The sequence below is a fragment of the Macrotis lagotis genome, chromosome X (assembly GCF_037893015.1).
Source record: "Macrotis lagotis isolate mMagLag1 chromosome X, bilby.v1.9.chrom.fasta, whole genome shotgun sequence".
Classification (NCBI taxonomy): domain Eukaryota; kingdom Metazoa; phylum Chordata; class Mammalia; order Peramelemorphia; family Peramelidae; genus Macrotis; species Macrotis lagotis.
Genome location: NC_133666.1, coordinates 441,558,787 through 441,574,365, shown reverse-complemented (window position 1 = coordinate 441,574,365; position 15,579 = coordinate 441,558,787). Strand labels below are relative to the sequence as shown.

At 35.3% G+C, this 15,579-nt stretch overlaps 1 protein-coding gene across 1 annotated transcript in view; it reads left to right on the top strand.

Moving 5' to 3' along the window:
- Nucleotides 1-14,370, top strand: part of DSG4 (desmoglein 4) — a 31,609-nt gene extending 17,239 nt beyond the window's left edge. Inside the window, exons 7-14 of the mRNA XM_074202071.1 lie at nucleotides 253-524; nucleotides 2,220-2,359; nucleotides 3,612-3,830; nucleotides 4,542-4,853; nucleotides 6,563-6,702; nucleotides 6,906-6,969; nucleotides 8,775-8,992; nucleotides 13,606-14,370. Coding sequence (XP_074058172.1) covers nucleotides 253-524; nucleotides 2,220-2,359; nucleotides 3,612-3,830; nucleotides 4,542-4,853; nucleotides 6,563-6,702; nucleotides 6,906-6,969; nucleotides 8,775-8,992; nucleotides 13,606-14,370 — 2,130 coding nt within the window. The remainder of the gene's footprint in view (nucleotides 1-252; nucleotides 525-2,219; nucleotides 2,360-3,611; nucleotides 3,831-4,541; nucleotides 4,854-6,562; nucleotides 6,703-6,905; nucleotides 6,970-8,774; nucleotides 8,993-13,605) is intronic.
- Nucleotides 14,371-15,579: the final 1,209 nt, after the last annotated feature.

The window sequence follows — 15,579 nt, the reverse complement described above, 5'->3', positions numbered from 1 at the left end:
GCTTGATTATTAATTTATTGTATGTATGGATGGTAAATCAAATGTTCTAGTTACTCTCAAACAGTGATATTTCTGCTCCAGAACAGAATCAAAGAATCACAAAATTTGTGGTTTAAAAGAGAACTTAATAATCTCATTAACAAGTGAGGAACATGTAAGCAGAAGGGATAAGGAATGAGGTTACTGACCATGTTGCACAATTATTAGTAGATCTGGGACCATATGTAATAAACTTACATTTTATCATTTCAGATGTTGGACTATGAACAGATGCCCAATATGCAACTTAGTATTGGTGTTAAAAACAAAGCTGAATTTCACCATTCTGTTGCCTCTCACTATCGGATCCAGGCCACTCCCATCAGGATACAAGTTATTAATGTCAGAGAAGGACCAGTTTTTAATCCAAACTCTATGACTTTCAGAGTACAAGAAGGCTTAAGAGGAGATGCCTTATTAAACTATGTCCTTGGAATATATACAGCCACTGATCTGGATACTGGGAATGCAGCCACAAATGTCAGGTACAACCAAGTTTTTGCCCATATGCAAAACACATATAATTGTATTTTTAAAGATATTATTGTAGCATTTCAAATCTGTGAAATTTTCAGAGAATTTATTTATAAATATATAAACAGCACCAATCTGGAAATTATCTAAGGCTATGAACTAGAAATTAAAATATGGAGAAGAGATGAACTTAACTGGTACCATTTGCTGTTGGAAGTTGGAAGAACCACTCAGTTATTCTATGGAATCCTTTGATCTTCTTCCAATAGAATTTATCCCATAAATATTGAAAAATCCTAAGAAAAGAAATAGTTTAACAGATTATTTTAAAAAAAGAACAATTGTCAAAGACTTTTGTTTAACACCCAGTTCATCTCAACAGAAATACCTAAGAGAAGGATTTAGAACAGGGATACTTCAGCAAAATGACTAATTTGAAGAAACATATAACAAATAAGTAGTTAAAGTATCTGGGTGGAAAAGAAAAACTCATCAACATTTATTAGATGTACCTTGACAATTCCTATAGTGAGCTCTAGACAGATATTTTCTTTAAATAGCTCCCTTTTATCCTTTGTCAACTTCCCTCACTCTTCTTCCTACTTAGGAAAGCTCTTCTTTACAACCAATAAATCAATCAGTATTAAGTATCTACTTTGTGCCAAACACTGTACTAAACCCTGATGATATATAAAAAAACTAAAAGGTAGGACTCTTCCCTAAAGGACTCCCATTCCAATGATGGAGAAAACATGCAAATAACTAGTTCCATGCAAAATATATCCAGTTCAATTCAGCTCAGTTCTTGTTCTTAGTTATCGAAGAAAACTAAAATTCTTATGTTTGAGACAAATTACAGTGTGTCCTATTATGGCTGATCAGACCAATGCAAGCTCCGGTTGCTCTACCACAGGATGGACACAAATAGTCCATGTGAACATTTGGGGTGGGTACTCTTAACTTAGATATGTCACTTTTCTTTTGAGTTGCTTCAGTTCTACCTTCCTCATAGAGCACAGCCCCCCACTGATGAGGGCACAGCATGCTGGGTATCTTGTGCCAATGTCTCCCATACTGTACAATCAGTTCTAAAGTTCTTCAATGAGACCATCAGGGTATCTCAGTATCTCTTCTTCTGACCCCTTGTGAGCACTTGCCCTGTGTGAGTTCTCCATAAAATAGTTTTTTGGCAAGCGTACACCTGCCATTCTAATCCAGAATAGAAAGGGAAGATATCAACCATGTGGGGGATCTGGAAAGGCCTTCTGAAAAAGGAATTTGAAATGAGATCTGAAGGAAGCCAGGGAAACAAAAAGGCAAAGGTAAACTTGTGAATTCTGCTTCCAATATTTACTAGCTTGGTGACCATGGGAAAAAAACTCTCTGAGTCTCAGTTTCTTTGTTTATAAAATAAGAATAAGTTTCTATATCTATTGCAACACTTTCATAGGTGTATAGGTAAGGAATGAAAGCAAAAATATATGTGAAGGACTTTGCAACCCTAAAACACTCTTTAATTACTGGTGTTTTACTAAAACATGAATAGTTTTTGTTGTATTGATTCAAGAGAGTGCCAATCATTCTTCTAAACCTATAGGACATTTTAGCATATTATTTTTTTTAATTTAGAATGACTATTTGTATAGAATGACTAAATAATTTAGAATAATAACATGATGCTGAGCTTTTTTGAAAATCGAAAACAGATATATTATGGGACATGATGCAGCCAGCTGGCTAAAAGTTGACTCAAGGACAGGAGAGATACAATTTTCCAGGGAATTTGATCCAAAATCAAAGTATGTTATTGATGGAATATACACAGCTGAGATTCTAGCTGTTGAAGGTAAGAAAATTATTTTCAATTTACTTTCATAGTCACTTTCATTTGAAACTAAATACAAATGATTGTTAGGCCATCTTTTCCATACTAAGGAAGCTTTGACTGTAAAATTAAATGATTTTAAAATTTTAGAGGTTTTCTCAGAAAACATTAAAGAGTGGGTCTCTCTAAACATAAGGTTCTAACAGAAAGAGCTGAGTCAATGTGACATCAAGTTCCATGATGAGTTTAAAGTATAAGAACTATCAAAGATGATGAACTATTTATTATTATAGTACTTAGATGAAAGCCTGGAACCTCCTACATGTCATCTGTAACTGTTTCATTTATGAAATATGTCATATCAACATCTCTGATAATGGTTGAAGTCATTTCTCAAGATACAGATCAGATTCTACCTCTACCATGAAAAATAATCCTCTCTTCTCTAGACAAAAATGACCCCCCAGTGTCTAGCACAGTGAATGGCATGCAGATGGCATTTAATAAATGCTTGAATTATATTTAACTCCTTTAAACCAGAAGTAGCAATTTTCCCCTATATTATCGAATGATCACATTCCATTTTTTCATTTATATTTACATGTCTAAGTTGATTATTTCCCTATTAATTTTCCTGAGGGAAGGAACTCAGACTTATCATCTTGGTGATTTGAACTGAAAACAATGAATAATGCATCAAAAATAGTTAAATTAATCCTTTAAGACAACTTTTAAAAGTCTAAGATATAATTTGACACCTTTATTTCTATTCCTTAAATTTATTTGCAAAGACATCCGGTTCCTTGTAGCTCATTTTATATAGTCAAAAGTTTTTCCCAGAGGTTTGTTAGTCCCTGGGCAGCTCAGGATCAGAGCACCTCCAGGTACTTATCACAGGAAATGTGATTTCTCTTTGAGAATTTTTTTTTAATAGGATAGACTTGGTCTGTAAATGTCCTATAGCTCTATAAATTTATTCTCAGTCTGTATTACTGAGAAAATAGCTGTAAGGAAAAAAAAAATGTTTACCTAAATTCCAAATGACCTAATGCTTTCCTTTGAAAACAATTAGCCACCAGTAATGTTGAAGCTAATATCTCTGTCTCAGGATTGAAAACTTAATCATTCCCAATTGAAAGATTCAATGGATTATCCATCACCTCTGAGAACCTTCTCAGAGAACTTCTGAAAATTGCAACAGCATCCAGCAAAGTAAAAGAGAGTTGGCATTGGGCATTGCTTATATGAACTATTTGTAATACTGTTGTTTCAGATGGCATTGGAAAAACTGCAACAGGGACAATATGTGTCGAAGTGCCTGATATCAACGATTTCTGCCCCGTAATTTTTTCTGACAGTAAACATATCTGTATAGCCTCCCCATCCGTCATTATCTCAACAAGAGATGATTTCATTGGCTCTCCCTTTACATATTGCATCACTGATGAACCACCAGGGACAGCTGATATGTGGGATATCAGATCAATAAATGGTAAGCAGAATGCAAGTTTAATGTCACTTTTAAATCGAAAAAGTAGTTAATTCTTTCTCCAAATATTTGATTCAGCCCAAAGATATTGTATATATTTTGGGGAAGTTTAGAGACATTCTTTAATTTGAAATAGAAGTAAAACTGGTTTATTAATAAGGATAAGTTGAGAATGGAAAATAAATGATCAAACCACTTTATAAGAGATAAAATTAAATCTCAACTTAAAAGTTAATTAGTAGGTTATTTGAGCAAAGATTACATTACAGCATGGTAGACCTGGAAGATATCTCAGAAATCTTCTTGATCAAATCCCTCATTTGCCAGATGAGGAAACTGCAAGATGAAATTATTTACCCAAGGTCACACAGTTAAAGACATATCTCAGCCTAGGAAAATCATGTGTTCTGAATTCTAAACCCAGTTTTCTTTTTCCTATGCTACACTGCTCCCCATAGGATTTTACTACATATCAAAATCTTTTATTCTTTCAAAAATATGTTTGAAAAACTATGGTTTGACCCATTACATAGCAAAGCTATGAACATAAAATATTTTTATAGCATGTGAATGTGGTACAATATAACTGTAGACTTGCTATAAGAAACACAAACTAGAACAGATAGATGTCCTATAGACATCCCTTCTAATTCAAAATTATATGGTTCTTTTAAGTAAAATTAACCTTCCATTTCTTTTCTTCTTTTGTAAAAGCTACTTCAGCAATACTCACTGCTATGCAGCAGCTAACACCTGGACTTTACCAAGTTCCCATCTTAGTGAAAGACACCTATGACAGAACTTGTGAATTATCACAAATTATAACATTAGAAGCTTGTGAATGTGATGATATCCACATGTGCTCTTACTATATCACAACTGGCATCTACCCTGGAGGATCCAGCATCACCATAATTACTGATGACAATTATGGGTCTGTCACTGATGACAGAGTTGGTGATGGCAATGTGGGACTTGGATCAGCTGGAATTGGTCTGATTGTCCTTGGTGCCTTATTACTCCTATGTAAGTATTCATTTACATTCTTCCTTTCAATGGATTTTCTAAAATCAGAATATGATCATTGGATTGACTTCTCATGTTTCCTTGACAGTGTAAAAATGATATTTATTTGTTCATTTATTTATATATACCATATATATGCATATAAACAAATATATGTTTCCATGCATACATACATACATCTATATATGTGCAATGTCACTGTGATAAAAAAAATGTCAAATAGCCAGCTGTCAGTACTAGGGCTTGGTGACCAAGAGACAGCTTAGACACATCTGAGACACAGCATCTAAAAGGTGGTGAGATAGATGGATGCTGATGCAGGTTATTAGATTATCTGATGGCAATATTAGGGAGCTCTAAGACTGACCAGCAAAAGGGCTGTCTTGTCTGACCTAAGAGAGTGATAAAAGTTGGGTAGCAGGCAGATGTAGCAGTGAGGAAGGTTAAATAGCAGGTTGTTGGAATCCAGCTACAGGGATCAAAAGGCATAGCTTCTAGAGTTGAGATTCTGTGAGAGGATTATTTGAGGAAAATGAGCACTCCACTGTTAAGTATGTCCTGGCCTTTCTACTTTTTTTCTTTGTGAGATACTAAACAGTTTACTTAATATCTCTCAGCCCAGAACTTGACCTATTAAAGTTAGGGTGCTGAACTGAATAATTTCCAATATTTAGCTCTGATATTGTCTGATGCAATTCTTTCTCTGAACCTGCCACCAGAGGGTGGTATAATTACATATGTGTGTGTTTTGTGTGTGTGTGGAAAAGAGACATATAGATATATAGACATAGCCATATAGATATATTGACTATATCTAAGGAGAAGAATATAAATTAAATGATTGCTTTAAACAATACTGATATCCTATTATTGTGAATGGGAAACATTTTAAGTAAACTTTTGACCAGTTCCCTTTCTAAGTGAAAAGAACTGTAAGCAATAGTCTCTAGGTCTATCCAGAAAAACCAGGCTTAACTAGTTCAAGGTTCTAAACATGAAGTTTTATATATATATATATATATGTATATATGTATATATGTATATGTATATATATGTATGTGTATATGCATATACATATATGTATATCTGTTTGTTTGTTTGTCTTCCAGAAAACAGTCTTATTTCTATTAAGGGATTCTGAGACATTTTAATTGTGAGCAGGAAAATGATTTCTCACAAGAATTGGGTTGCCAATGCAAATTTTCAGTACTACTTCCCAAAGTTTGGTAGGCCAGGACCGAAAGAGAAAATATAAAGATCCTCAAGGATTTACAAAATTTTATGAATTGTTGGGTTGTTTTTCACTCATATCTGACTCTTTGTAACCCCCTTTAGGGCTTTCATGACAAAGATACTATAGTGGCTTCTCATTTCCTTCTCCAACTCATTTTACAGAAAAGGAAACTGAGACAAATAGGGTTGAGTGACTTACCCAGGTCCCAATAGAATTTAAGATCCTTCAGAGTAGATATTGTTAATTATTTGTTTGTGTCCCCAGTGTTCGGTACCTGAGATATAAAAGATATTTAAAGGATGTTTGTTGATCAAGCCCTTAAAATTTTAATGACTCTGTAAGCATACAAATATGGAGGGAAGGGAGGTTATCATTTTAAATCTTTACCTCCATTCTTCATTTTTGTAATGTAATGCTTGACTGGGATTTACAGATCTTTTGTTAACTGTCCGTCCTCCTTGCCTTTCTCTGTCAGTGATGCCACTCTTGCTGCTCATTTGCTGCTGCAAACGAAAGGCACCCACTGGTCTGGGGACTCGATTTGCTCCTGTTCCTGAGGGTGGTGAAGGAGTAATACAATCATGGGGGATAGAAGGAGCCCATCCTGAGGACAGAGTGAGTTTCAATCTACTTTCCTTCATATATGAACCATGGTATATATAGAAATAGAGGATTGAGACACTTGGGGACTCTTAGCAGTTTTTCAAACCCCCCCCCCAAACAAAATATGAAGAAAAAATACCAATAACACTGGAGAAGAAATTATATCACAATATTTAATTTAACTAACATTTTGGAGCTGTTTTTGTTCCTTTCAGGATGTCTCCAATATTTGTGTACCAATGACAGCTTCCAACACACAGGATCGCATAGAATCCTCAGGTTAGTAGATATTAAAGCAATGCTGCTACCTTTGAAGTTTAAAAGCCTTAATTAAGGGATTGTACAATCATTGCTCAAGAACAGAAAGGAGATCTTAGAGATCATTTAGTCCAAACTCATTATTTTATAGATGAGGAAGTTTAAGTGACTTTCATAGAAATCAAGTAGAAGAACCAGGATTTGAATCATGAGATCATAAGCTCCTTGAAGTCAGGGATGATTTTTCAACTCTTTTTGTATACCCAGGCTTAACACATTTTGTGCTTAAAATAGGCATTTAATAAAATTGATTTATTTATTGATTAATTGATTAAATCCAGGAGATAGAGCTGGGTTAAGTGTGCTTTGGCTTTATTCAAAGGGACAAATTCTCTACCATATCTGGAAATCCCTACAATCATGCTTGTTACAGAGATAACCTGAAAAATTAAGTTGGCCTGACTAAACTCATGAGGAAGCTTCTACTTATCATAGCACACCAATCACAGGCTACAATCTTGAGAACTATTCTAAGTTTAGGATAGTCATTAATTTTTTTTCTCTCCAGTCAAAAAGCATTTATTTAAGATTTTTATATGTGCTAGAAATTGTGTTGTTAACTAACAATACAAATAAAGGCCAAAAACAGTCCTGGTCTTCAGGAAGCTTACAGTCTAATTAATAACTTCCCCAAAAATGTATATGCAAGGTGTGCATACAGTGAAAGTGAAAGACACTCTCTAATGAAAAAATTCTCCTTAATATAATATTAAGGTATTATTTTTAAATAGCAAAAGGAGAGGAAATGGAGGCATCTTCTAATATTTATAAGTTCTTGTACACATGAACCTTTCATGTCATTCTCATGCATACCCAAGACTCCTTAAAAAACCACTCAGACTAGTGGGAGAGTATTAGGGAAGCTGAAAATGATTCCACAGCTCAAAAACAAGTACATTCATCTTGCATGGTCCTCCAAGGTGGGGGACTAGTCTCTTTGGAATTCTTAGAATAAAGTTCTCAGGAAAAAGTATGCAATGTTGCGGTTGAAGGTGGAGAGCAGGCTATTTTTAGAAAGCATTGAAAGACCCACAATCTTCAATTGTCTGCTCAACATCCATATAGATTTTTTAAAGCCTCTCAGATAGGCAGTGCCACAAGGAGAAACCTAGGATAAAGTTTCTCTATTCTAGATGGACCTTATCCCAATTCCAACTCACCACTTAACTTTAGATTGGGAGAGAATCTAAATGGAGTCAGATAAAGACTGAACTACCTGGATGCTCTCATATGAATTTGAAACACACAGGAATTCCAAAGAAAATTTAGGATTTTAAAAGCATAAGCCATAAACTGGGAGCTCGAAGAGACATTGGAAGACACTGAATCCAACCCTCTCATTTTCCAAATGGGGAAACTAAATATGAGATAAGTTAAGCGATTTGATTCAGGTCACACAGTACATAGCAGGAGTGGCAATTCAACTCAGAAAATAAGATCACAATAAGAGGGGGATCAAAAATCATCACCATTATAATCATCATCATCATAGTTAACATGCACTATCTCATTTGGTCCTCACAACAACCTTGTTAAGGTAGTTGCTATTATGAGCTCTATTTTTACAGAAGTGGAAACTGAGGCAAAAAGAAGTCAAATGATCTGCCTAGTTTACTATACACATTTCCCCTAGCTTTTCCCTGCCTGTTTAATTTAACCATAAAAACAGTACTTTCTCAGTCAACAAGAAAAGGATCATGTGTGTACTTAGATGATGATGCCCTATAACTATCTCCAGTCATATAACCTGAAAACACTCTTTCCAGAGATCTACACCAACACATACGCAGGTGGAGGCACTGTTGAAGGAGGAGCTTCGGGAGTCTCTGGTGTTGAGTTGAATACAGGAGTTGGAGCAGCCCTGAGTCTTGGGGCTGGGGGACTTGCAGGAGCAGTGAGAAGACGGGGCTCAGCCATAGGAACACTGAGGGAATATGCAGAATCAGGAGTGAATATGGCTTTCTTGGACAGCTACTTCTCTGAGGTAATCCCTTCACAGACACCAGAAGGAGGCTTTATAATGATGATATGTTCTTTTTGGTAGGGGTATGACAGAAAATTATGATGTCCAATATGGTAAGAAAATTAATTAATTAATCAATTAATTAAATTTCACTATAGTACATCATGGCTTGAGTTATACTGAGGTTTTTAAAATCTCATTATAATAAAGAAAAACTGTTTGGAAGTGTTCTCCAATCCAATTAATACCAATATTACTAAGGTCAACCTAGCATTTGTACCTACTGTTCACCAACATTGTGCTAAATGCTAAGGATATAAAGTAAAAGAAATCCCTGCTCTCAAGGAACTCACAACTCTATCTGTAAACATATATGTACATATGTAGTATATATATGTAGTATATATTTATATACATATATACATAATAGCTAGAATTTATATAGCATGTTAAGGTTTTCAAAGCACTTTATAAATATCTCATTTTATCCTCACAATAATTCTGAGAGATAGATGCTATAACTATTCCCATATTACAAAAGAAGAAACTGAGGTTATGTTACTTTTGCAGGGTCACACAGTCAGTAAGCATCTAAGACTACATTTGAGGCAGATCTTCCTGATATCAGACTCAATACTCTATCCACTACCAACTATTTACTTATAAGGTTGCATTACTTTTATTCAAGTGTTACAAAAAATCCTGATGTCAGGAATAGTAATGATTTTTTAATTATCATTCCATTTCTTCCTCTTCCTCTCCATCCCAGTTTGGAGTTTTCTACTTCTTTCCCCATCTCCTTCCTGCTATACGAAGACTTTATAGAGCTTGACCCAGGACTAGACAGGAAAAAAAAAGGAAGAAAATGAAGATGGGGGGGGGGGGAGATAACAGAAGAAAAAATCAGAGAGACACAATGTCATATTTAGGAGGAAGAAAATTATAAGAGGGCATATGGGAATCTCATTGTGAACTTGGACCTATAAAATGCAACATTTATCTCAGTAGCTAGCACAAAAAGCAGTACTTTTCAGGAAGGGGAGTGAAAGAGAAAGAATAAGAATGATGAAACAAGACTCAGGAGATTCCACAAAAACCTAGCCATTTGCCCTGGGGTAATATGCTTGAGTTTCATCTTTTCAGTCTATTAAAAGAGGATAAATGTCAGTCCCCGGTCCAATTCATCTATTTTGAGAGTATAAACAAGATAATAAGCATGTGCATTACTTGGAGCTCTTGAGACAAAAACTCCATATAAATTCAAAGCATCATTATTGTTATTATTCCCCAGAGCAGGTAGTTTAATCATCTACTTATGGCTGGACTGTAAAGTTGTGGGGTTTTTTGTTGTTTTTTTTTAACAATATTACTTTTAGCCTTTTATTCACTGAACCTAAAATTTAATTCTTTGGTCATGGTTTGGTCAACTCTAACTTCTGGTAAATTCCAGGGATTTATGAAAGATCAATTCAACAAAACATAACTTAATAAGTTGTATGAAACTGCTTCAGAAAGTGATTCTCATTCCAGCTAGGCCCTCTTGGACTTTAACAAGTGTCCAGTGGAATAGGGAGATGTGCTCAATCTCAATCAATAAAATTAGTACAAAGGATATTTAATGGGAACTTGATAGCCCTCAGAATTGGGAGAGAAGGAGTTGAATTTCTAATTCAATAAAATCATGCAAATCCATAAGAAAACTATTTGATTAAAACAGTAACTGTTAATAATCCATAAGAAATTCTGCCAGAATTTGTTTTTATGTTGTGTAGTTTTGATGTCATGTAGGGAGGAAGAGAAAGATAAAGAAAAAGAGACAAATAGCAAGAGAGGTAGAGAGAAATATAGATATATCTAGAAAGATGAAGACAGAGACAGCAAGAGATAGCAAAAAAAGAAATAAAGAGAAAACAAGCTATAGAGAAAAGGACCAAAGGAAAACAATATGTAACCATGCCTCTGTTGAGCCCAAAAGGAAAGAGTCTTCAAAACAATATTCTGTGGGTATCAATTACTATGTCCTTGCACTCCTTCAAATCTAATCAGGTCACTTGTTCTCTCTTTTTGAATCCTGAGAGAATCATTCTCCCCAATTCTCCCAAGGGTGGGAGACAAAATCATAACTGCATCCTGAGATCTATACTAAATTTAGTAGTCAGTTGTGGGTGCCTTCCCTTTTTAAGGGATAAATCTATTTTGAATCAAGAAGGCCTTGCCCTGTTAACAGGAAGCTGCATTCTTTTTTTTTTTTTTTTTTTTTTTTTGCAAGGCAAATGGGGTTAAGTAGCTTGCCCAAGGCCACACAGCTAGGTAATATTTGAACCCAGGTACTACTGACTCCAAGGCCTGTGCTTTATCCACTACACCACCTAGCCGCCCCTCCACTATACCACCTAGCCACCCCTAGGAAGCTGCTCTCTTAATCCAGTTACATAATCCCTTGCTAGCACATTTTATAAGACCTATTTTTCTGATTAAAACTGGAGTATGGGTGAAAATCCTTACTGGTGTAATGTGATAATTTTAACATTTGGAGTTTCTTAAAATATACTCAAAAGAAATCAAACCAGATTAAAATATGAGTGATTACAAATCCAGATTTTCCTTCACTGCTGGTATACCAACTCCTTGAAGAAAAAAAAATCCTTTTAAATAAGTCACTTGCTTGGTTTCTCCTTGTAAGTAGAGCTCTACTGAGGTAAAGATGAATAGTATATACTTTGACAAGGGCCAAGAAATGTAAATTTAGAGAAAATACACAGAATCACTCAACTTTAGAGAACGTGGAGCTCAACCTTCTCATTTTACTGATAAGGAAAGTAAGGCCCAGAGATTTTAAAGGACCCCTTCAAATCTAATCAGGACACTTGTTCTCTCTTTTGTGAATCCTTTTTGAATCCTGTGAATATCATTCTCCCCAATTCTCCCAAGGGTGGGAGACAAAATCATACCTGCATTCTGAGATCTATACTAAATTTAGAATGCAAATGCCTAGATGTTAGCAAAGCAAAAAATTAGAATATAGTGCTCAGAATATTAATCTAATATTCTTTATATGTCAGAGTAATGCTTCCAAAAGAAAAGATAAAATTTCTGTGATCTTAGTAAAGAGGAACCCCACTCTCACTCCAGTCAATCATTATATTAGCCTAATATCATATCATTAAGCAGCAAAAAATTTATACTGTTTCTTGTAATTAGTCTGAACTGTTTAATTAGCTGATCATTTCAGCTCAAATTCCAATTTGCCTCAGTGTTTTATTATTCATCAGTATAGATGAAAGGAATGGGGGAATTAATATGGCCCATGGAATTTATGACCATGAATACTCATATGGAATCTGGCTGATAATATATTTCTAAACCCAGTAATTAGAGGTGGAGTTAACTGCCAGCACTCTTGAGTATTCATCAGGGAATGCCATCACTGAGCAGTAGTTTAACAATATAATTGAAATTATATTTAGCACAAAATTCCCAGTGATGTTTTAAAAGAAGGGTTGCCCCTAAGGTTTATCCTTTGTTCATGAGGATTTTTCAAAATGAAGAAAATCATATGTTTCAAAATATTATTGTTGAATCTACAGAGATGATTTATGTTTAAAGAATCTATGATATACATTGTCTTCTCTGAAAAAATCTCATCGTCAAATGTTCTATGAACTCTAGGAAAAGTTTTAAGTTAAGTAAGAGTTGTCTTAGGTATTCTCCAACATCCCCAGGCAGTCTTCCTCTTCACCTTCCTAGAAATCCAAGTCCTCTAGGTGGTAACTCTCTTTCATTCTGGAAGAAGATCACATCAGTAAAATGATATCATGACTTGGAGAGGGAATAGAATTTTATACAAAGTCCCTGGTCCCACTCTCTTCCCCTGAGGCACCTGGGTCTAGTGACCAGATGCCTGGAGATGGCCTAGGATGCCTTGAGAGAGAGAGAGACTGGTTTTTAAGTTAGGGTCAGGATTTTTAAGTCAGGAGGATTGAGGAAAGGCAAAGGATGACCTCTTACCAAGTTCTCTCAGCTACCTATCATTATGAGAAAGCTCATCACCACATGATTCCAGAGATATTCTCAACTGAATGTGGGGCAGACAAGTCCTGAGAAAACTAAGGAATTACTCTCTAATCTTAGAACTTATTCAGCTAGGCCTATCTGTAGGCCTGTGAGCCTTTCTGAGTCAGCTAAATAATGTCATGGAAGTGACCCACTCTCCTACTAATAATTTCAGTCATATATTTGGAATTAAAGTCCTGGCATTTTATAATTACATTTTCCTACCTAGATTATATTGACCCTGTTTCATTTCTTCATTGGAAAAAGGTCAAATATATTAAGCTTCTCAGAAAGCAGATTGATCATATCATTTCAGATATACAAGGGGACAAGTCCCATAGATCAAAATTTAGCCTCTAAGTAGAATATGGAAGTAATCATTTCCCAAGCATTAACATACATAAAATGTTTATACAAAAATAATACACATGCAAGTCTCATCCCTCTTACAAAAAGATCTTAGTTTTTTCTCAGTCTATCATTCCAATAGACCAAAAACATCACAGAAGCATCAATTTTCTATGTTTGATATTTTAAGAAAGGGAGACAGTTCTAATTCCTTATCTTTGTTCTACCTTTAGAAAGCCTTTGCTTATGCAGATGAAGATGAATGCCGACCTGCAAATGACTGCCTTCTCATATATGACCATGAAGGAATGGGGTCTCCTGTGGGCTCCATTGGCTGCTGCAGCTGGATTGTGGATGACCTGGATGATAGCTACTTGGAAACTTTGGGTCCAAAGTTTAGGACTCTAGCTGAAATCTGCTTAGACACAGAAATTGAACCATTTCCTTCTCATCACCAGGCCTGGATACCAATAACTACTGATCTTCCCCTCCTTGGAACAAATTATATTGTTAATGATTCTTCAGCAATGTCTCTCACAGAGGCTGGATTCCAGGCTGAAATGGCAATGCCAGAACCCATGATTCATGGGGACATTATAGTGACAGAGTCATATAGTACTTCTGACCAATGTGTACAACCAACTACCATTATTTTTGAACCTCAGCTTGTTCCAAATGTCCTGGTTACAGAAACAGTGATGACCCCTGCCTATGCTGTACAAGGAAACATTTGTGTGCCTGCTGAGTTAGCCAATGCACATAATGTGATCTACACTGAAAGAGTAGTACCAAGCCCAGGTATGACTGCCATGAGTAATAGCAGTATCGCCAGTGGTTGCATGGGTACTGGGATGAGTGGCAGTGGAATGGTAGGCTCTGATATTCAAGTGACCCAAATAGTAAGTCCAGATGTTCATGTCTGCCAAACCATGGGCTCTCCAATGACATCTCGACGTAGGGTAACACAGCACAGTACCGTACAATACTTTCAACAATAAGGTCCTTACTGGCAATGTTGTCAGTAATATTAATGACATTCATAATCATCCAAAGTTAACAAAATCTACTTATTGTACTTTTTTCACTCAGCATCGTACACTCTAAGTTCATGCTCCTTCTATTGATGAAGAGTTTGACCAAATATTTTGAGTGAAGTCTTCTTCTTCATGATTTTTCATCGATCACCATAAGTATGTTAAAGATACAGAATGATCTTTAGCACAAGGCCTAGAAATATACTCCTAAAACAGAGTCACTAAAGCCTTCAAGTCTTCCAAACAGGTTACAAAATTGCTGTCTGTCCTAATGCTTGAACTTTGCAACACATACTTAGCCTATTCTATATTCACCTGCCATATTAATGTACCTCTAGAAAAGAAATTGCACTAAAGAAGTTCTTTAGAACGAATTTAAATATTGAACAGTCTTATTTGGTTCCTAAAAACTTTACATTTCAAGAGAAGGGGAGAAAAGAGTGAATCTCCTCCTTAAAGAGATCATTTGAGACTAGACTTCCCCTTCAAGTATTTTCTCAACAGCTGAAGTAGGTAGGTTAAGCTTAATATAATCTGGGAAAAGGAATTTATTGCTGAATGTATCTATGGTAAAGGTTCATTGCATGGAATAACATATGGAAACCATTTAACATGGATAAATTTTAATTGTACCCTATAATTTCATATCATTACCTAAGTTATAGCAATAACAACTGAAGGAATCAAAACTATTTATATTTCACAAGAACTTTTGCTTCCCATGTTTAACTAATTATATCAGTGCAAAACACAAATAGAATGAAGTTAGACCCATGGCCAAGGGCCCAAGTAAAACCTTTTCTAAAATACCTCCTTCAGATACCAATATAGTCACACTATAATAAACAGGAAAAAATTCCCTTTTATCCTATTATTATCTAATGCTTCCATTTCTCACCTTGTCATTCATGTTGAATGAACAAAATGAAGGGCCTGCACTACACAGTCAGCCAATTTCTGTCTGTGTAAAAACAACTAAGGGGGGGAGGGGAGGAGGACGGGATTAAACAGGGTAGTTTTATTTTAATTCTGTAAAATATGTAAACTATACAGTAGTGACTAGTGTACACAGCAAGACTAAGTTGTAAATATAATAAAATTATTTCCAAGGCATTGTTTCTTTTTTTCATTTCAATCAGCAAGAGATTTTCACATTTCTGCTAATTCTTTAAT